This window comes from Oryzias latipes, chromosome 24 (assembly GCF_053564925.1).
Source record: "Oryzias latipes strain Hd-rR chromosome 24, Olatipes_Hd-rR_3.1".
Lineage (NCBI taxonomy): Eukaryota > Metazoa > Chordata > Actinopteri > Beloniformes > Adrianichthyidae > Oryzias > Oryzias latipes.
Window position 1 is genome coordinate 7,717,557 of NC_136260.1, and position 19,712 is coordinate 7,737,268.

General features: G+C 42.7%; 4 protein-coding genes across 5 annotated transcripts in view; 1 reads left to right on the top strand and 3 right to left on the bottom strand.

Annotated features, from left to right (window-relative positions):
- LOC101169753 (serine/threonine-protein phosphatase 2A 56 kDa regulatory subunit gamma isoform) overlaps positions 1-1,646 on the bottom strand; it is a 30,939-nt gene extending 29,293 nt beyond the window's left edge. For both annotated transcript variants that reach the window (XM_011491962.4, XM_020714456.3), the window contains exon 1: positions 1,296-1,646. In XM_011491962.4, coding sequence (XP_011490264.1) covers positions 1,296-1,322 — 27 coding nt within the window. In that variant the 5' untranslated portion in view covers positions 1,323-1,646. The remainder of the gene's footprint in view (positions 1-1,295) is intronic.
- A 541-nt stretch (positions 1,647-2,187) lies between these two features.
- Positions 2,188-6,632, bottom strand: hsp90aa1.2 (heat shock protein 90, alpha (cytosolic), class A member 1, tandem duplicate 2). Its single transcript, XM_004083771.5, has 11 exons — positions 6,441-6,632; positions 5,428-5,577; positions 4,775-5,141; positions 4,558-4,691; positions 4,151-4,474; positions 3,903-4,068; positions 3,623-3,813; positions 3,397-3,544; positions 3,046-3,314; positions 2,633-2,966; positions 2,188-2,544 (listed from the first exon to the last, which is right to left on the bottom strand). Exons 2-11 carry the CDS (start codon positions 5,575-5,577, stop codon positions 2,435-2,437), a joined length of 2,193 nt encoding a protein of 730 aa, XP_004083819.1. The 5' UTR covers positions 6,441-6,632; the 3' UTR covers positions 2,188-2,434.
- Positions 6,633-6,930: 298 nt separating this feature from the next.
- hsp90aa1.1 (heat shock protein 90, alpha (cytosolic), class A member 1, tandem duplicate 1) lies at positions 6,931-12,807 on the bottom strand. The gene is made up of 11 exons (XM_004083770.4): positions 11,240-12,807; positions 10,139-10,288; positions 9,692-10,058; positions 9,446-9,579; positions 8,946-9,251; positions 8,681-8,846; positions 8,377-8,567; positions 8,148-8,295; positions 7,797-8,065; positions 7,376-7,709; positions 6,931-7,282 (listed from the first exon to the last, which is right to left on the bottom strand). The coding sequence occupies exons 2-11, from the start codon at positions 10,286-10,288 to the stop codon at positions 7,173-7,175; spliced, it is 2,175 nt and encodes a 724-aa protein (XP_004083818.1). The 5' UTR covers positions 11,240-12,807; the 3' UTR covers positions 6,931-7,172.
- Positions 12,808-12,952: 145 nt separating this feature from the next.
- On the top strand, positions 12,953-18,780 carry LOC101168835 (WD repeat-containing protein 20). Its single transcript, XM_011491961.4, has 4 exons — positions 12,953-13,204; positions 14,246-14,428; positions 14,511-15,842; positions 17,750-18,780. The coding sequence occupies exons 1-4, from the start codon at positions 12,953-12,955 to the stop codon at positions 17,804-17,806; spliced, it is 1,824 nt and encodes a 607-aa protein (XP_011490263.1). The 3' UTR covers positions 17,807-18,780.
- Positions 18,781-19,712: the final 932 nt, after the last annotated feature.

The window sequence follows — 19,712 nt, forward strand, 5'->3', positions numbered from 1 at the left end:
TATTCGAGCATGTTTGTTGTCAAGTGTCTTTACAAATCCGTCCTTGACTAACTGGAGGATCTGCAGATGAACTTAGCAGAACTTAGGGCTCTTTGAGGAGCTTGACTTGTCTTTTACTGAAATACTCAGCACTATGAGAATGCTGAAGAAAAACTGGACAAAAAGATGTCAGAAGGTCAACCAGCAGTCAGTTTTCTAAAAGAGATGAGGGTGTTTGGTCCTCATCATCTACAGATAGTAAGTAGTGTGTCAGTGACAATAAGGTTCTAGAAATAAAGAAAATACTCAGAAATGCAATTTAAGCTTCTTCTTTTTTTTGGTATATGACCTCCATTATCAAAACAAACACCAAAAATACATCTTCAAACACCAAAAAACACAGTTTTCATCAGTCTTTAAGTAGAAGCGGGACAACATTTGTTTGTTTTTGTTGACATTTTCAAACCAAAACTGTTAATTAAAGTCTGTTAAATCTTTTTGACATAAATATTAATGTTTTTGTGTAAACTGACAAAGCGTGCCCCTTGATCTTAATTATTCACAATTTCACAGTTATTCTTGCAGGACAAGGACAAAAGGTTTGCTCTATTTTAAAATAACGCTCTGCTTCATAAGGAATTCATTCAAAGATGGGATTTTCAATTGTGTTTAGTAAAACTGAACTATAATAAATAAACAAACCTAAATAAATAAATAAAAACTGCCGTAAATTGAAGCGCTCTTGTCGCAACCCAAATAAAAAAAAAAGATGCTAGTAGTGGAGAATGATGGACCCCACCCCCCAAATTTAAGTGGATTCACGCGCGCGCGCACATACACACATACACACACGTCCCACATTTGAAACGTTTCTGGAGACGTCACCGGCTCGGTTTCCGGTATGTATATTAACGGTAAACGGCCCTTTTACTTCTCTATCTGATCTATTTTCATCACTGAAGGGGAACAGCGGATTAACGAGCATGTATTTTTACTGCTGCATGAATTAAAGCTGGTTTCTCATCCTCCTCGCCTTAGATAAGACGCCAACAAATTAGACCCAAACGAATAAACAACAATATGGAAAGCGCGGGCATTTTACTGCCTTTTTTCATTTGGGCCAGATTTGAAGAAGGGCGAAAGCAGAGGCTCATAACTTAACACCCGCAAATATATGATGATTGCTCTTCTGCTAGCCTAAGTGCTGGCTGCTGGATAAATAACGTGGCCCAGTTTGTCGATGAAAACAGTTTTTTGTAACTCATACAAATTTTATTCACAACCGATATAAACTGGCTAATAGTTGGCTACCCTACCTTATCTTTCTTCGGTTTGTTCGGCATGGTAGGTCAGCAACCACCCTGACTCCTGCGTGGATCCTCTGTAAGCCGGACCCCACACTGCACGGCGGGTTGGGGCTTTCCTTGCGCTCTGATTGGCTGTGGTCGGTCAGCTGACTCTGAATCGTTGCTAAAATCGAGGAAGCGCCCCCTTTTGGAAGCATTAGGCTATTGCTATGCACACAAGTGTAAAGATAACCTAGTTTTTTCTCTCTTTTTTTCATTTCTTGTACGTCGATGTTGGATACATTTGTAAACGAAATAAAAACAATTGTTAAAAAAAAGTTTCAGGGGTGCCCAAATCCAGGCCTTGAGGGCCAGTGTCCTACATGTTTTGCAACCATTGAAGCTTCTTATTGGAGCTGATCCACCTGTTCCAGGTGAAGATCAGGCAGGATTTCTGGAAGACCAGCAGGAAACGCCTAAAACATGATTCGGTCCTTGTTTTCTTAAAAAAAACCTGATAGCTCTGTTTATAGATTTGCTGTTACCCTTATATCAAAAGGTTAGGACAAACAAAATTAGTGATAATTAGATGGCAATATTGTACTATTTATGTTGTGAGGACTTTGGACTTTTGCAGCATTTCAAGTGTTTCTCTTAACACTTCCAGTGTTTGCATGTCATGCAATTGTAATTACAATTAAAGATCCAATAAAAATAGGTTTGTTTGAAGTCTCATAACTTAGAAAACTGATAACCAGTCACTTCAAGTTTCTTATTTTTGTTAGATCTTTATCTAATTATTGGCAGCATTCATTCAACCTTCCAATTACTTCCTTTCCCAATTTCCCCTTCACAATAAAAGCATCAATACGTCTCCCTTCCAAAAATCTCTTGTATTTGAAAAGAACCCCAGAACAAAACGTTTTTGCTTTAGAGTTTTATTTCTGTGCTCTGGTATTCCAACCTCCAGTAATATTTACAAATTAGAGCAACATTAGAATGTCAATAAATACAAAAACAATTACATTGTTACATCTGAAGAATAAAGAGTTTCAGAACAGCTCTGAATGAGCAAATGCAAACACGTGAGGAATAAGGAAAGAAATGATGACAACTCGTTTTAACATTTGAACTGTACATGGAACTATCTCAACACTGCAGCCGACCGATCAGTCCACCTCCTCCATTCTGGACGCGTCGTCGTCGCCTTCCAGAGGCGGCATGTCCTCAGTGGGAGCAGAAGTGGTTTCTTCTACCGGTGTGTCGTCCTCATCAATGCCTGCAGTAAAAATGAAAAATATTAGTTAAAAATCTATCAGGATATAAAACACAAACTCAAATATTGAACTTTTTGATGGACTCCTTACCAAGACCCAGTTTGATCATCCTGTAGATGCGGTTAGCATGTGTTTGAGGGTCCTCCAGGGTGAATCCTGAAGACAGCAGGGCGGTCTCAAACAGCAGGATAACCAGATCCTTCACCGATTTGTCATTCTTGTCGGCCTCAGCCTTCTGCCTTAGAGTCTCCATGATGGGATGGTCGGGGTTGATCTCCAGGTGCTTCTTAGCAGCCATGTATCCCATAGTCGAGTTGTCGCGCAGCGCCTGGGCCTTCATGATCCTCTCCATGTTAGCCGTCCAGCCGTAGGTGCTGGTGACGATGCAGCATGGGGAGGAGACCAGGCGGTTGGACACTGTGACCTGTGGAAGGACTAAAGCATTAGGACTGCATCCTACCAGGAGACCCCCCCGCCATCCAAAGAAGCGTTCTTCTGCTTACCTTCTCAACCTTCTTTTCCAGGATGTCCTTCATGATCTTGCAAAGGTTCTCAAACTGAGCTTTCTTTTCTTCTTGCTTCTTCTTCTCCTCCTCATCCTCAGGCAGCTCCAGACCTTCCTTGGTGACTGAAACCAGGTTCTTGCCATCAAAGTCCTTCAGCTGCTGGACACAGTACTCGTCGATGGGCTCGATCATGTAGATGACCTCAAGACCGGCTTTGCGAAGGCGTTCCACAAAAGCAGAGTTGGCCACCTGGTCCTTGGTCTCGCCTGAACCGCAAAACATGACGTCAATCATCTGCTAACACTCAGGTGAAGAATCAGCTCAGATGCAGGTGGAGCAAGGCCTCACCAGTGATATAGTAGATGTGTTTCTGGTTGTCCTTCATGCGGGTGACATAGTCTTTGAGGGAAACCATCTCATCTCCAGAGGCTGAGGTGTAGTATCTTAGCAGCTCAGACAGCTTCTTCCTGTTCTGAGAGTCTTCGTGAATTCCAAGCTAAAGGGGGACATAGTATGTTAGTGGAAATGAACTGGAATACACCTTTCAGAAAGGTTTGTGGCGTCACAAAGCTACCTTGATGTTCTTGGAGAACTGTTCATATAACTTCTTGTAGTTGTCCTTGTCCTCAGACAGCTCTGTGAAGAGCTCCAGACATTTCTTAACCAGGTTCTTACGGATGACCTTCAGGATTTTGCTCTGCTGCAGCATCTCTCTGGAGATGTTCAGGGGCAGATCTTCAGAGTCCACCACACCCCTGATGAAATCTGACAAATGAAAAGTAGAATTCAGTTTAGTCATTTTGCTCCCCGCTCACCTCAGATTAGAATAGAATCCAGCAGGTCCGGACACTTACTGAGATACTCAGGGATGAGCTCATCACAGTTGTCCATGATGAAGACTCTACGCACGTAAAGCTTGATGTTGTTCTTCTTCTTTTTGTTCTCAAACAGGTCAAAGGGGGCACGGCGGGGCACGAAGAGGAGGGCACGGAACTCCAGCTGCCCTTCCACTGAAAAATGCTACAGAGGAAGGAAAGGGGGGGTTCAGAAAATGTTTCCCTTGAGACCAGATTTCCCCTCAACTTCCATCTGAATCACCAACCTTGACAGCCAGGTGATCCTCCCAGTCGTTGGTGAGACTCTTGTAGAACTCCCCGTACTCCTCGTTGGTGATGTCGTCTGGGTTGCGGGTCCACAGTGGTTTCGTTTTGTTCAGCTCCTCCTGGTCGATGTACTTCTCCTTGATCTTCTTCTTTTTTTTCTTTTTGTCTGAGGACTTGTCATGGTCATCCTCTTCATCTGACCCCACATCCTCAATCTCAGGTTTGTCCTCATCCTTCTCTTCCTCGTTCTTCTCCTTGTCTTTCTCCTTCTCCTCTTCCTCAGCCTCGTCGTCACTCACCTCCTTGTCCCGCTCCTTCTCCACCTGCAACCACAGAAGGAACAGTTTCAGCTCACTCGGATCAGAATACATCCCCTCGAAGTAAAATACAGGGTTCTGATACGTACAAAGAGTGTGATGGGGTAGCCGATAAACTGAGAGTGTTTCTTCACAATCTCCTTGATCCTCCTCTCCTCCAGGTATTCTGACTGATCTTCTTTCAGGTGGAGGATCACTTTGGTTCCTCGGCCCAAAGGCTCAGCTAGACATTGAAACCAAGAGTCAGTCAGCACACGAGAACCACAAACACCAGAAGCTGACATTCAAAAGCCTCACATTACTTACAATTGTCCAGTTTCACTGTGAAGGAGCCTCCAGCAGAGGATTCCCAAGCGTACTGCTCGTCGTCGTTGTGTTTGGTGATGACCGTCACCTTCTCAGCCACCAAATATGCAGAGTAGAAGCCCACGCCGAACTGCCCGATCATGGAGATGTCGGCTCCGGCTTGTAAAGCCTCCATAAATGCTTTAGTTCCAGATTTGGCGATGGTTCCCAGGTTGTTGATCAGGTCCGCTTTGGTCATTCCGATTCCCGTGTCCATCAAGGTCAGCGTCCGCTCCTGTTTGTTTGGCGTGATTTCGATTTTGAGTTCCTTTCCCGAGTCGAGCTTGGCGGGGTCAGTCAGGCTCTCGTAACGGATTTTGTCCAAAGCCTGTCGGAACAACGGATCCATGAACTTCCTTTTAGACGACCTGCTCACTTTTCATTTAGTACAACTGCAGCCAAAATGCAATTCTATGGGATTTAAATGGAATTTAAATTCATAAAAATAAAAAGCAGATAAAAAAAAAAAAAAAAATTCAATCAAAAAGAGACAAAGCCCAATGAGCACTGCCTAAGAAGAAACTGTCCAAGAATAATCAGTGAATTTAATAAATTAGCATTAGATTCAGTGCAGATGAAATATAGAAAAAAATCTTAGGCTTGTGTAAACTTACATCTGAGGAGTTAGAGATAAGCTCTCTGAGGAAGATCTCCTTGTTGGAATAGAAGGTGTTGATGATCAAGGACATAAGCTGAGCGATCTCAGCCTGGAATGCGAAGGTCTCAGTCTCCTCCTCCATTGGTTGGTCATGCATCTCAGGCATCTGAGTAACAAGAAAATATATCCTTTAGCTTAAGTTAACTAAAAATTAACCTTTAGTTATTGTTCCAAACACAAACAGCTTTATAGTCAAGATAGTGGGTTTAATAGAATGAGGGACACAAAAAATGAGTAATCTGGTAAAGTAGAGTCTATTATTTTGAAAAAAAAAATAATAATTCTAATCCTTAAAATTCAGATATACAATCCCCTTTTATAATCCTCCTTTAAAATTGGTTTTCAGTTCACCAAGTCCGAAACTAAAAATCTCAAAAATATAAAAAAAATTGTTTACATTTTAAATATTTAATTAAATTTGAAAAATCTTTTGAACAAGTCTCCAATGGCCTTTTTCTCCATCTCTTCCATTTGCGCAGCAGTGTCGCCCTCTGCTGGTTACCCAGCGTAAGGCGAGTTTCTAGAAGGTACCAGGAGGAGAGCAGAGCACGCGCAGCTTCACGAGGAGCAGAAAGTCGCTGCTCTCATCAACCGTTTTCAGAGTTCGTATGAATGAGATGTCCGCACAAAAAAATAAAATAAAATACCGGGACCAGCTCGCCCGGCTAAAACAACGGCTTAAAACTATAACAACAACAATTAAATAACCCGTAAGCGCATAATGTTATACTGCTGACACATGCAGGGCAGCAGCATCTCATCATTACCACTCGACTGGACAAAAAAAGTGGTTCCTTTATTAACCCTTAGAGAAAAATTAAACATTTGAGTAAATAGTTTGTGGCTAAATGCTTAAAAAGTAATTCACCCTAATAATCAACGAAGTGTGCAAAGTTAACAGATTTAAGAACCTTATTTTAGTCTCTAATCACGACGAGTCCTGCAGCTCATTGTGAGTGCATCATTTACCTTGGTCCTCCGTGGGAGTGGAATGCTCCGCTATTGATCGCTGTTTCTCGCTTTCGTCGCTCCACTGCTTCAAAATCTGTCCCGCCGTTCGTCTCTCCGCTATTTGTACTCTTTCAGAGGCTTCGAGAAAAAACCCTGACGGGGGCTTCCAGAAGCGTCTGGAATCCTCCCGGCTGCGGCTTGGTGGTGCTCGCTGATAGGCTGAGCTACACGTCTGTCAACGCCCGGTCCCCGCCCATTTCACCATATTTGGTGTTGGTAGGTGGAGAATGTGGAGAGACTATACCAAGCGAGGAACACGTGTAGGAGTGGGATCTAGAAAGAACCACGCTGTGTGCATTGAAAATTCCAGAACTAGAAAGAAAAACCTTTTCAAGTTACGAACTTTCTTAATTAAAATGTGCTTCACATTTGCAGAATTGGTATTTGACATTTTTGGCTTTGAATATTTTAAAGTTTAGCATGCATTAGGTTAAAAAAGACAAAAGGCTCTAACCATTATATTTTATTAAAAATTTTAAAGTTTTACATACAAAATGTAAAAGTTACAAAAGAAACACAAGTGAAAGCTGAGAAACTTTTTATATAGCGAATTGAGTTTTTAAATGTTTCTATATACAGTGTTTCCATTTTGGCAAAAGTCAATTAATGTCTGTATTTGTTTTGTCCAGGCAATACAACACATGTTACAAAAATAAAATAAAAAACCTTTGAAAGGCCTGAAAAAAACATTTAGTCAACTTCTTCCATTCTTGATGTGTCATCATCTCCCTCCAATACTGGCATATCTTCATCAGTCGGCTGAATGATGTCTTCAACTGCAGAGTCGTCATCATCAATTCCTACAAAAACCAGACAGCATTCTTTAGCAACCAACCAATCTGAACTGTGGGAATTGTAATTGTGTTTGCAGGTATATAGGAAGTAAAACATACCAAGACCCAGTTTGATCATCCTGTAGATGCGGTTAGCATGTGTTTGAGGGTCCTCCAGGGTGAATCCTGAAGACAGCAGGGCGGTCTCAAACAGCAGGATAACCAGATCCTTCACTGCTTTATCATTCTTGTCCACTTCAGCCTTCTCCCGTAGTGTCTCGACGATTGGATGGAGTGGGTTGATCTCCAGATGCTTCTTGGCTGTCATGTATCCCATGGTGGAGTTGTCCCTTAGGGCCTGGGATTTCATGATCCTCTCCATGTTAGCCGTCCAGCCATAGGTGCTGGTGACGATGCAGCATGGGGAGGAGACCAGGCGGTTGGAAACTGTGACCTGTGGAAGGAGAAACAAAGTTTTTAATGATGAAATTCTGGTGATTGATCAAAATTTATGAGGTAAACCCATTTTCCAAGAGCATACCTTTTCAATCTTTTTGTCCAGTATATCTTTCATGATCTTGCAAAGGTTCTCAAACTTAGTTTTGAGTTCCTCCTGCTTCTTCTTCTCCTCATCATCCTCAGGCAGCTCCAGACCTTCCTTGGTGACTGAAACCAGATTCTTTCCATCATACTCCTTCAGCTGCTGGACACAGTACTCGTCGATGGGCTCGATCATGTAGATGACCTCAAGACCGGCTTTGCGAAGGCGTTCCACAAAAGCAGAGTTGGCCACCTGGTCCTTGGTCTCGCCTAAACCGCAAAACATGACGTCAACCATCTGCTAACACTCAGGTGAAGAATCAGCTCAGATGCAGGTGGAGCAAGGCCTCACCAGTGATATAGTAGATGTGTTTCTGGTTGTCCTTCATGCGAGAGACATAGTCTTTGAGGGAAACCATCTCATCTCCAGAGGCTGAGGTGTAGTATCTTAGCAGCTCAGACAGCTTCTTCCTGTTCTGAGAGTCTTCGTGAATTCCAAGCTAAAGGGGGACATAGTATGTTAGTGGAAATGAACTGGAATACACCTTTCAGAAAGGTTTGTGGCGTCACATCAAAGCTACCTTGATGTTCTTGGAGAACTGTTCATATAACTTCTTGTAGTTGTCCTTGTCCTCAGACAGCTCTGTGAAGAGCTCCAGACATTTCTTAACCAGGTTCTTGCGGATGACCTTCAGGATTTTGCTCTGCTGCAGCATCTCTCTGGAGATGTTCAGGGGCAGATCTTCAGAGTCCACCACACCTTTAATGAAATCTGAATGGACAAAAGAAACCTTGTTCAACTTTAAACTTATTTTTTACACTGCAATATGACAGATAGTTAAGATTATAAATTAGGACTATATGTGACTATCATGTGTTGCTTACTGAGATACTCTGGGATGAGCTCATCACAGTTGTCCATGATAAATACTCTGCGCACGTATAGCTTGATGTTGTTTCTTTTTTTCTTGTTTTCGAAGAGGTCAAAGGCAGCTCTTCTCGGTACAAAGAGGAGGGCTCTAAACTCCAGCTGACCTTCCACTGAGAAGTGCTGCAGGTTCAACAAATACATGTTAGTGTTAGCCAGATAGAGCAATAAGTATCAGCAATAATAAACAGTTAGTTTAGGCCTTTTCATAGCTAAATATACCTTCACTGCCAGGTGGTCTTCCCAGTCGTTGGTGAGACTCTTGTAGAACTCCCCGTATTCCTCGTTGGTGATGTCGTCTGGGTTACGGGTCCAGATGGGCTTGGTCTTGTTTAGCTCTTGAGCATCAATGTACTTTTCCTTGACCTTCTTCTTCCTCTTGTTTTTTCCATCCTTTGTGTCTTCATCTTCGTCTGATCCCACGTCTTCAATCTGAGGTTTGTCTTTGTTCTCAGCACTCTCCTTTTCTACTTCCTCCACCTTCTCTCCTTCCTCAAGATCCACCTCCTTTTCCCTCGTCTTTTCCACCTGGAATGTAAAGGAAGATCTCTGAGTGTTTGCTGTACTCTGATTTAACTCCTCTGTAGGTAATAAAAAGCTAGCAAGAAATGTTGAATTTTCAATTAAAATGCATGTCAAAATGGTAAAGATATTTCCTGAAAATGCTATGGTTTTCTTTTTATATTTACTGTTTTTCTGTACATTTCGGTGATCAAACTTACATAAAGTGTAATTGGGTAGCCAATAAACTGGGAGTGCTTCTTTATAACTTCTTTGATGCGCTTCTCTTCACAGTATTCAGTCTGGTCTTCTTTGAGGTGGAGGATCACTTTAGTGCCTCTGCCTATGGGCTCTCCTATAAAACAAATTAAACCATCAGAACTTTGATTAAAAAAGAATTTTACTGATGGATAAATCAATCAAATGACTGAGTCAGAGAATCAATCAAAGTGGAAAATTGAGCTAACCGTTGTCAGGTTTCACTGTGAAGGAGCCTCCGGCTGCAGATTCCCAGATATACTGCTCGTCGTCATTGTGTTTGGTAATGACCGTCACCTTCTCAGCCACCAAATATGCAGAGTAGAAGCCCACGCCGAACTGCCCGATCATGGAGATGTCAGCTCCGGCCTGTAAAGCCTCCATAAATGCTTTGGTTCCAGATTTGGCGATGGTTCCCAGGTTGTTGATCAGGTCCGCTTTGGTCATTCCAATGCCCGTGTCGTTGATGGTCAGGGTGCGAGCGTGCAGATCAGGTCTGACTTCAATCTTCAGCTCTTTGCAGGAGTCAAGTTTGCTGGGATCTGTCAAGCTTTCGTATCGGATTTTGTCCAAAGCCTTGCCAAGAAAGAAAACAAAAACATCTTAAACCAATGCATCTGCATGAAACAAGCAGCTTAAATGTCACTTCCACTTACATCTGAAGAGTTGGAGATGAGCTCTCGAAGGAAGATCTCTTTGTTTGAGTAGAAAGTGTTGATGATAAGGGACATGAGCTGAGCGATCTCAGCCTGGAAGGCAAAGGTCTCCACCTCCTCCTCCATGACATGTGCAGCATTCTCTGGCATCTAAAGAAAAGCCAAGATTTTTACTAATACCAAATCATTCTGGTTCATCGTTATCTTGTAAACAGGGTACGCATTTCCCTTGTTTAATTCTAACGTAGGTCGAGTCAGAATTCCTTTATTTCTTTCTGTATTTTATAAGCCGATTTGTTGAGGTGTCAGAATCTACAATGTAAACATCCAGTTTCTTAGAAAATCTCCCAGAAGTCTATGCAAAAAAACTAGCATGCATTGATGCTCACTAGATTGGCAAATGAAGACCACAATGCATTGCTTTTGAAAAGTATTTTGTAAGAAATGTATTTACATTTATTTTCTAAAAACTATTGAAGTTTTTGTGATCGGTACACTGGAGTTATAAATAATCCATAATAAATATTTTGGGCTAAAAATAAGTAGTGAGCAGCACGTGTTTGAATCGCGTTAAAATCCAGGGCAAGGAATTTAAAGACAGCTACAGATTATTTTCCCTAACTAAGGATCCTATTGGTCCCAAGACTACTTGGCACAGAGGAACACATGGTCCATCTGACTGTCAAAGACTGGGTGGAGATCAGGCACCCAACCCCTTATAAAGTTGGAATACTTCATATTAGTTTCAAAAAAGAAACCAATCAAATCAATTCTATGACTTGTTATAAGTTTTGATAGTAAAACTTTCTGGCCTTTTTTAGCAAATGAAAAAAAAAGGTTCAAATTCAGATGCTGCTGCTTGGAATTTCTTTTCTTATGTTATTCTATGATGAAAACGTTTTGGATCTGCTGCAGTGTCTCTACAGTTCTGCTCTCTGGAAACTCAAGGTCATCTGCCATGCTGCATGCTTCCTAATGACTATACAGGGACACTGATGGTACTAACAGTTTCCTCAAATTTTACAAGGATCTGGTCCAGAAAACAGAAGGTCATGGTGACCACTGCACGGCAAAAGAAAGCTGCAGTTTCCAGTGTCTTACCTTGACTAGAACTAGTTCTGGTTGTAGAGGATGATCGTCAGATTAATGTCTTCTGTCTCAAAGCTTAAAGCGCGTCGCTGCTGCTTCTGTAGAAAGCTGAGTTTCTCTCTGGTGCGTTCAAGTGAGTGTCTTGTGACTCTATGCAGACCCCCCCATATGCTGCTGTCTTTTTATAAGTCAGGGAAGGTTTCTCGAAGTTCCTGTTCAGAAGCTTCCAGAAGAAATGTTCAATGCAGTTGGGGGGGTAAAAGAAAGGCCGGGAAGGGGGTGCGGCGATAGCTCAGCACAGGCCTAAAGTTGACGTGACCGTATAGGGCTGCAGAGTCCCAAGAAGTGCCTGTCACTCAAAAATCTAGTTGCCCTGATAGCTCGTGGCTTTACACCCCCCTGTGAGCGTCACAGCTGTGGGCTGCCTGCATCTTCAGCTGCTGTGGCAGCCACCAACGTGAACTGACACGTGCTGCAAGGCACTTTCCTACTTGGCTTCTTTTAAGCAACTACTCTCCCAATAATCAGCTACATTTAGTTCCATCAGTGAATGTGCTGCTTGACATCCTTTCACTAATGAGACATATGGTGCTTTCAAACAGAACAGACGAACATAAAATATACGCTGACTTCAAATTTATTTGCCACATTGTCATTAATAGTTATTATTACATTGTCATTAATAATAATCCCATGAATTATGTAAGACTGAACCACTTTTAGACAGTAAATCATTATATTTTGTGACACTGAAGAGAAGTTTCTCGCCCCTTGTAGAAAAACATGATTTATTCTGACCAGTAGGGGGCAGTGTACCTATCTGTCCAGCTATGTAAAGAGGATTTTAACTAGAAAGTGCGAGAAACGAAAAAAAAGTTGTTTTAACAGTTTATTTATTTTTACCGTCAGTCACTTTTTGATAAAATTGTATGTAAATGAGAATCTACGTTGACCTTTTCTGTGTCTAATACACATATACTTAGGGGTGGAAAGGATATACAGACATGGGATGTTGGGGAATTTTATTTTTTTATTAGGGTACAGCTGTGTTCGTGATTTTATGTAATTTTTTTAAGCTTTAACTAGAAAAAATTGTATTATTTTGAGTGACAATGTTTGTAGCATATTGTGCCAACTGCTTTGGGAAAAGAAATAATAATATTAATTTAATCATTATCTAAATATAAAAAAATTAAAACAAAACAAACAAACACATATATTTATATATGTTTTGAGTTCTCTACAACGAGTATATGGGTTCCTACCACAAAACGTCCTTATAATAAATCAGATCCATATACATTTGATTTGTTTTTCCTGAAAATTAGTGAGAAAACTGTTAAAGCCGCCACAATGTTATACTGCTATAAATTGTAGTTTTTTTTAATAGGTACGGTGACCAAAATTTCTAATAATCCAATAAAATTGAACATTTGTAAATGATACTTTGCCTTTTTAGGATAAGATTTCCAATTGTTTGAACAAAATCGTACGGTTGTAACATCAGATGAAGGTAAAGCACAGAAAGGGTGATTGCATAAAAATTGTATGTTATATTAAAAAAAGCTCATAACACATTAAAATGTTAATATTAAGACTTTTCCAGATGGTTCCACCAAGACACATTCGTTTTACGCATGCGCAGTGGTTTTCTCACGTTTGTCGATTTGCGCATGCGCTGTGCAACATCCGGGTCTGGGTCGAGGATGGGCGCCAGGTTTCAAGATGGCGGCGGAGGGAGGAGGGAAGGAGGTAAACGACGTTAAAAGCCAGTTCAGCACTCGGGAAGGAGTCTACAGGCTTCTCACTCACTCCGAGTACAGCCGCCCCAACCGGATGCCGTTTAACTCACAGGGCTCCAACCCTGTCAAGGTCTCCTTCGTCAACGTTAACGATCAGTCCGGCAACGACGGAGAGCGGATCTGCTTCAATGTTGGCCGAGAGCTTTACTTTTACATTTACAAAGGTGTCCGAAAGGTAAGCAGAGCTGAATGGTGTTGTTCGAAAACAGAAGCCCGTCGGCTGATGGTGTGACCACCTTCAGTCAGTTTGGACCAGACAGGGCAGTGTTAGCGCGCATCGTTGCGGTTGTTTTGAAGAGGCTACTGTCAGTGACAAGCCGTGACATGAGGTTTCCGGTGACACACATTAGAAAGGGGCCGGCCACGCGCCGGTAATTTGGTAAACAGTTGTTAACCCAGACTGTGAGTGACAGCTCTTGACATTAAGACGAGTGTTGTCCATTTAAAACATAAAATTGATATTTATGAAGTCAAATGATTCCCATTAAAAATCGGGATGAAATACATTGCAGAGCTATAACTTAAGTTACCTTTTAAGCTATAATATAACGCATGACAGATTACTGAAATTATTCCATTACTGCCTCAGGATAATAATTTGGACTAGTGAAACAAATGTAAAATAACAGAATAAGACAAGAACGAGACAAAACTTACAAAAATCTTGTTTTTGTAAGTTTTGTCTCGTTCTTGTCTTATTCTGTTATTTTACATTTGTTTCACTAGTCCAAAATAAAAAAGACTACTACTACTACTATAATGTGTTTTATGGTCACATTACTTTTATTTTGCATCCCGAACTTATTCAAAACAAGCTGCAGTACTGGTAGTTAAGTAAAAAGCATCAAGTACAAAATAAAGTGTAATAAGTTAAAGGAAACTCCTGTTTGATCAAAACTCTAGTTTTCTTTTTAAACCTCAAAAATTTCAAACTGCTAATAATTAAATGGGGTTTTATTATGTTTTTTTTCTCACCTTCTGCCTGGGTTGTTGATGTGACTTCCATGCCTTCAGCTTAAAGCTCTTTGTTTTTGCTCGTTTTAAGAAAACAGATGTTAGGGGTTCATCCATATGCGGTCTTCTGTAAAATTCTGACACCTAAGAGTTTGATTTGCCCCCCAAGATTTTCCGTTTTTCTTTATTGTGTTCTGACTGCTCGTTGTGATTTCAGTAAACCACAGTGTGCATTTTTTTTAACCCCGACTCCCCACCCCAGGCCTCTGATCTTAGCAAGCCAATTGACAAGAGGATTTACAAGGGGACGCAGCCAACGTGTCATGACTTCAACGCCCTCACAGCAACGGCAGAAAGCGTCTCCCTGTTGGTGGGCTTCTCTGCTGGTCAGGTGCAGCTCATCGACCCAATCAAGAAGGAAACCAGCAAGCTCTTCAATGAGGAGGTGGGTTGCAGTCTTTTTGAGCGACGACTGCCTAAACCTGAAAGGGGTGCACTTGTGTCAGTGAAATGCCTTTTTCCCGCAGAGGCTTATCGACAAGTCCAGGGTAACGTGCGTCCGATGGGTTCCCGATTCCGAGAACCTGTTCCTGGTCGCTCACTGCAGCGGCACCATGTACCTGTACAACGCAGAAAACACCTGTGGGACCACGGCGCCTCACTATCAGCTCCTCAAACAGGGGGAGGACTACGCTGTGCACACCTGCAAGAGCAAGTCCACCCGAAACCCACTGCTGCGCTGGACGGTGGGCGAGGGGGCGCTCAACGAATTTGCGTTCTCTCCAGATGGAAAGTTTCTGGCATGTGCCAGCCAGGACGGCTTCCTGAGGGTGTTTGGGTTCGACGCAGCAGAACTTCACGGAACAATGAAGAGCTACTTTGGCGGCTTGCTGTGTGTGTGCTGGAGCCCCGATGGGCGGTACATTGTGGCGGGGGGCGAGGACGATCTGGTCACCGTGTGGTCGTTCCAGGACTGCAAAGTGGTGGCGCGGGGCCACGGTCACAAATCCTGGGTGAGCGTGGTGGCGTTTGATCACTGCATCACCAGCGTGGAGGACGGTGATCCCGCCGGCGAATTCAAGGGCAGCGAGGAAGACGTGCATGAGCAGGAGGGAAGGGAGCGGGCAAGTAGCACGCACTCCCTGCTCTCGCAGACAAACTCTACAGATCATCCCATAAGCGCCACTTACAGGTTTGGCTCTGTGGGACAGGACACTCACCTGTGTCTGTGGGATCTGACGGAGGACGTTCTCTTTCCCCACCTCCCTTTGTCACGCACCAGGACGCACACGAACATCATGAAGTCCACAAGTCTCGCAGGAAGCGGGCAAACAAACACTACTTTATCCAAAGCTAAGGATAATGGAAGCAATAGTACAAGCACTGAAAACCCAGCTAATTGCCTTCCCAACTCGCTACCTCGGTCCCACAGCTTATCGCACTCAGAAGACGGCACTCCCAACAGTCACCGAAGCAGCAACCCCACCACCAAAGGCAGCAGCATCATGGACGGCTCCTTCATCGCCTCCAGCGTCAGCCGGTTTGCAACGCTGTCCTTCGACTCTCGCAAGGAACGCCGTGACAAGGAGCACCAGCGGAACCACAGCATGGGCTACGTCAGCATCAAGAGCGGCGACAAGATCAGCCAAAGCGCCTCCACCCGCACCACCAAATCCCAGCCGGCCAATACGCTGGGAACCACGCTGTGCCCTCACATGAAAGAGGTGCCCCTCCTGGAGCCTCTGGTGTGCAAGAAGATCGCCCACGAGAGACTTACTGTGCTAATCTTTCTGGAGGACTGTCTGGTAACAGCGTGCCAGGAGGGCTTCGTGTGCACGTGGGCGCGGCCGGGCAAAATGGTGAGTGCGTCTGCTCTCTCCTTAATGCAATTTTTTAATTCAATTCAATTCAATTCAGTTTTATTTATACAGCCCAATATTACAACAATAGTCGTCTCAATGGCCTTTCTATAAACATGAAATCATAAAGAACATGAAGTCATAGAATTCAATAAGTAATGGCTAAACTAAACATCTAGCAAAGGAGACGTCAGCGTCTTATTCAGTTCACGGAGCGGCGAGCTCCTTACACGTGGGAGCGGCTACGGATGAAGCCGTTTAGGGAAATTGTGGTTGGTGACTTTACAGAGGAGCTGTGGATCCAACAATTCCTCACGACCTCCCGTGGCGCCCGCTGTGCTCAAAAGGTAGCCAGTTCCTACCAAGAGAAATGCGTTTAATATGAAAAAATTGCTACTTCTTAACAAGAGAAGCATTGCAAGACACAGAAAAATATAGAAAAAAGTAATCATGGAGTAGACATGTCTAAAAATTAATATTTTTATTTTTAAAGGGCCTATACTATGCTGCTCTTAAGTCCTTTTACAGTTAACAGTATCTATTTATATGATAAGAAAATACCATAGGCACACAAAAGAATGATTTTTAAAAAAATTAAATATGAGTTATTTTCCTACCTGGGAATAAAAAAAGATGATTCAATCTCAGAGGCGCCCCCTTTCCCTCCATTTTATGACGGCAACCTAGAACTGGCCTCGGCTGAGTGTCCCTGTGAACGGATCAAAAGCCGCTTTGGGGTTTTTGACGACCCTGAAGTTGGTGTCCGATTCAAAGCTCCCGATTCGCGAGGGCACTAAAGGAACGTTCTACTGCATTTTTCGCACCAAGATCACCTAAAACCAGGTCCTGTTAAACCACATGACCTGTACTGATCAAACCTGGATTCAATTATGCATTATATTCTAAAAAATACATTAAACACAGTTTCTGATTTGTGAAACCTTTCTCTGATTTGTGAAAATGTGAAATAGGATAATTTTTGTCGCATTTTACGCAGTGAGTCAACCTTAGACCAGATCCTATTCAAAAACCACACTACCTGGACGCAAATGAATACAATTGCAACGCAGTATTCTTTATTAAAAAAACCCAGTTACTACTACCTATCTAACTAATGAACTAACTATAAAGGTTTTGCAGAATGACTGTGTGTGTGTGTGTCAGCGTGCTGCGTGTGTAGGAGGAAGGTGCACACACAAGTGTGTTGTGGTTGCGTGTTGATTCTTCTGCAGTGGACCGCTCTCTAGCTGCACGCGAGGTTTCAACTGTGCTCTCTGCTACAGACACCTTCTCAGAATATTATATATTACCCAGTAATAAACAGACTGCAGACACTTTGTCACCTTTCTGGTAGCCATGAAGAACACTGGGCAGGAGGCTCCGCCTTTGTTTATACAGACAAAGGCTGCACAAAATAGTTCCCAAACAAAACATGTAGTGATATTCATCTAAATCTAACAGTGTGCGTTCGGTGTTACGGAGTGAAAGTGAACAGTAATAAACCCCCCCCCAACACAAAATCCTCCGGCGGGCGGCCGTGTCGTGCCTTCAAGAACGCACGCAGCTTGTAATGGAAATAAATACAATGGAAATGAATAATTACAACGCAGTCAATTTGTCGTTTTTCCTCGCGAGACGGAAACTTCTGTTGTAGAATCAGTGAGGATGTGTGTGTGTGTGTGTGTGTGTGCCTCTGAAAACAGCAAATGACCTGCTAATCCAATGTGGGTGGGGGGACAGCATCCTCACAGAGTGCAAGTAAACAAATGATCCCCCTTTAATCTCTGAGTCAGTCATGACTACACTCAGTTTAGTTAACTTGCAGAGTTGGATCCACTCTTTGTTCATGGACATGATTGATGCAGAACCTCTCTATTCACAATCAGTCTCTCTCTCTCTCTCTGCAGGAACTGCTCTCATCTCAGAACAACCCGGCCAGCTCCCCCGGCGGGACAGTGGTTTAGTCCAGTTTCTGTCACCGTGGGCTGCTGTTGTTCTGGGTGTTGGAGGAAACACTAACATTTGGAAATACAAACACTTTCAGGCAGGGGGTGGGGGCGGGGGCGGGGGTGGTCTCTCTGAGGGAACGTCCCACCTTGAGATTAAAAATGAACCCTCCCTCCCTTCCTAAAAACGAACAACTCTTCTTTTTCTGCAGGCGGCTCCACAAACTTCAGCTGCAGTGACACTTTACTAGTTTTCTTAGAAATCTCAAAGTCCATCTTTAAGGTGGAGTTTTGCACAACTTCCGCGTCTTGGCGTTGGGGTCGTGCGATCACTGATGTGGGGGTTCAGATGCCTGTTGGGTCGTTCCGGCTTCGTGCTAAGTGATGCAATCAGAGTTTTTACTTAGTTTGCACTTAAAAAGAAAATGTTAAGGAGAATAGCTCCCTTCTTTTGTGAGGACTCTTTGACACGGACAAACACATCTTTGTACCTGTTGAACCTTTATTTTATGATTGTTTGAGAGGATGTTTGTAAATACTGTAAATGATTTATGGGGAGATGATCTTTATCGGAGTAGTTTTCAGATCTTTGTGTGAGAAAATAGGAATATTTCTAACAGGTAAAGTAATATTTAAAGGACTCTTGAGTATGCAAGTGAGCATGTCTGTTTCTGATGTGCAGAGAGAGACTTCAGGTGTATTTTTCTTAAGAAAAGCTTCAGTGAGTGCTTGCTTGGACATCAACCACCTCTCCCAGCTCAGGTGATTCTAGTGTAACTCCACCTCCTCTTACCTGAAGGCTCTCATCCATCAACATACTTGGGAGTTCTCCTCAAACCCGGCGTGCTCTGCAGGCAGGCCTGCTGAATTCTGCTCTGCAGAATGTCGCCCCCTGCTGGCAATGAACCTGTAAACCTAGCAGCCACATAGGAAAAAGCCTTTACCCTCATCGGATGCCTATTAAAAGATTTCTTTTCTTTTTTTTACCAGCATTGTTTTGTGTTTGTTGTTATTTCATCACATCAAAAAGTAAGTGACCAAACCAAGTTTTAAAAAGATTTGCTCTGCAGGGGCTGAAAGCTCAAAGCCACAGCTCAAAACATTCAAGAACCTGGAGTTTTCAAGGAAAAAGACGCAATCCCTAAAATAGAAAAACACCTGCCATGTTGTTGCCACAGTGAGTCAACTTCCCTGTATTTTCAAGGCACCAGATAGGCAGCAGCGTGAAGGGTCTTGACATTTTTTATGTCATTATTAAAGTTATATTAAAGACACATTTTCAGCTCCTAAAAGCTGAAAATGTGTCTCGTTTCCATGGAAACTATTCTAAGTTTTTAGTCTTAAAATTCATTTGAATTATTGTTTGCTATTAAAATAATATTGTACCTGCACTTTCTTTTAAAAACATTTTTAGTAAACCATTCATATAAATGAAAAATCACGATCTCCTGCAGGCACTGTGGTGACAGTAAAGTTGTGTGAAGAAATAAACTTTTTATTAGCTTTTTAGTGTATTAAAATCTTAAATCCTCACAAAAGAAACCCTAAAGCTTTCATTCCTGCATGTCTGAGCATTTCACTCCAACCCTCGGCTCTGAGCACCAGCCCCTCCCAATTCACAAAAACGCACTAGTCCTCTCAATGAGTGAGAAGAGCCCCTTCCAGGAAGTCTGAACTGCCTGCACTGCCCCCACAAACACACACTGTCTCCACACAGCTGGCAGTGTGAGAGCGGCAAAAATTATTTCCTTTTATGTGCACAATGTAAACATCCATTTTTGCAAAAGTCCAGATGTTTCTTTTCATGGGCAAATCGCAGACATGCTCCGAGGCCGGCTCTAGGATGACATCATTAAATGGGCGGGACCCAGATCGAGTCGTCTTACTTCCGGATAGAGTTCACGAAAATAACTCCTATATCATA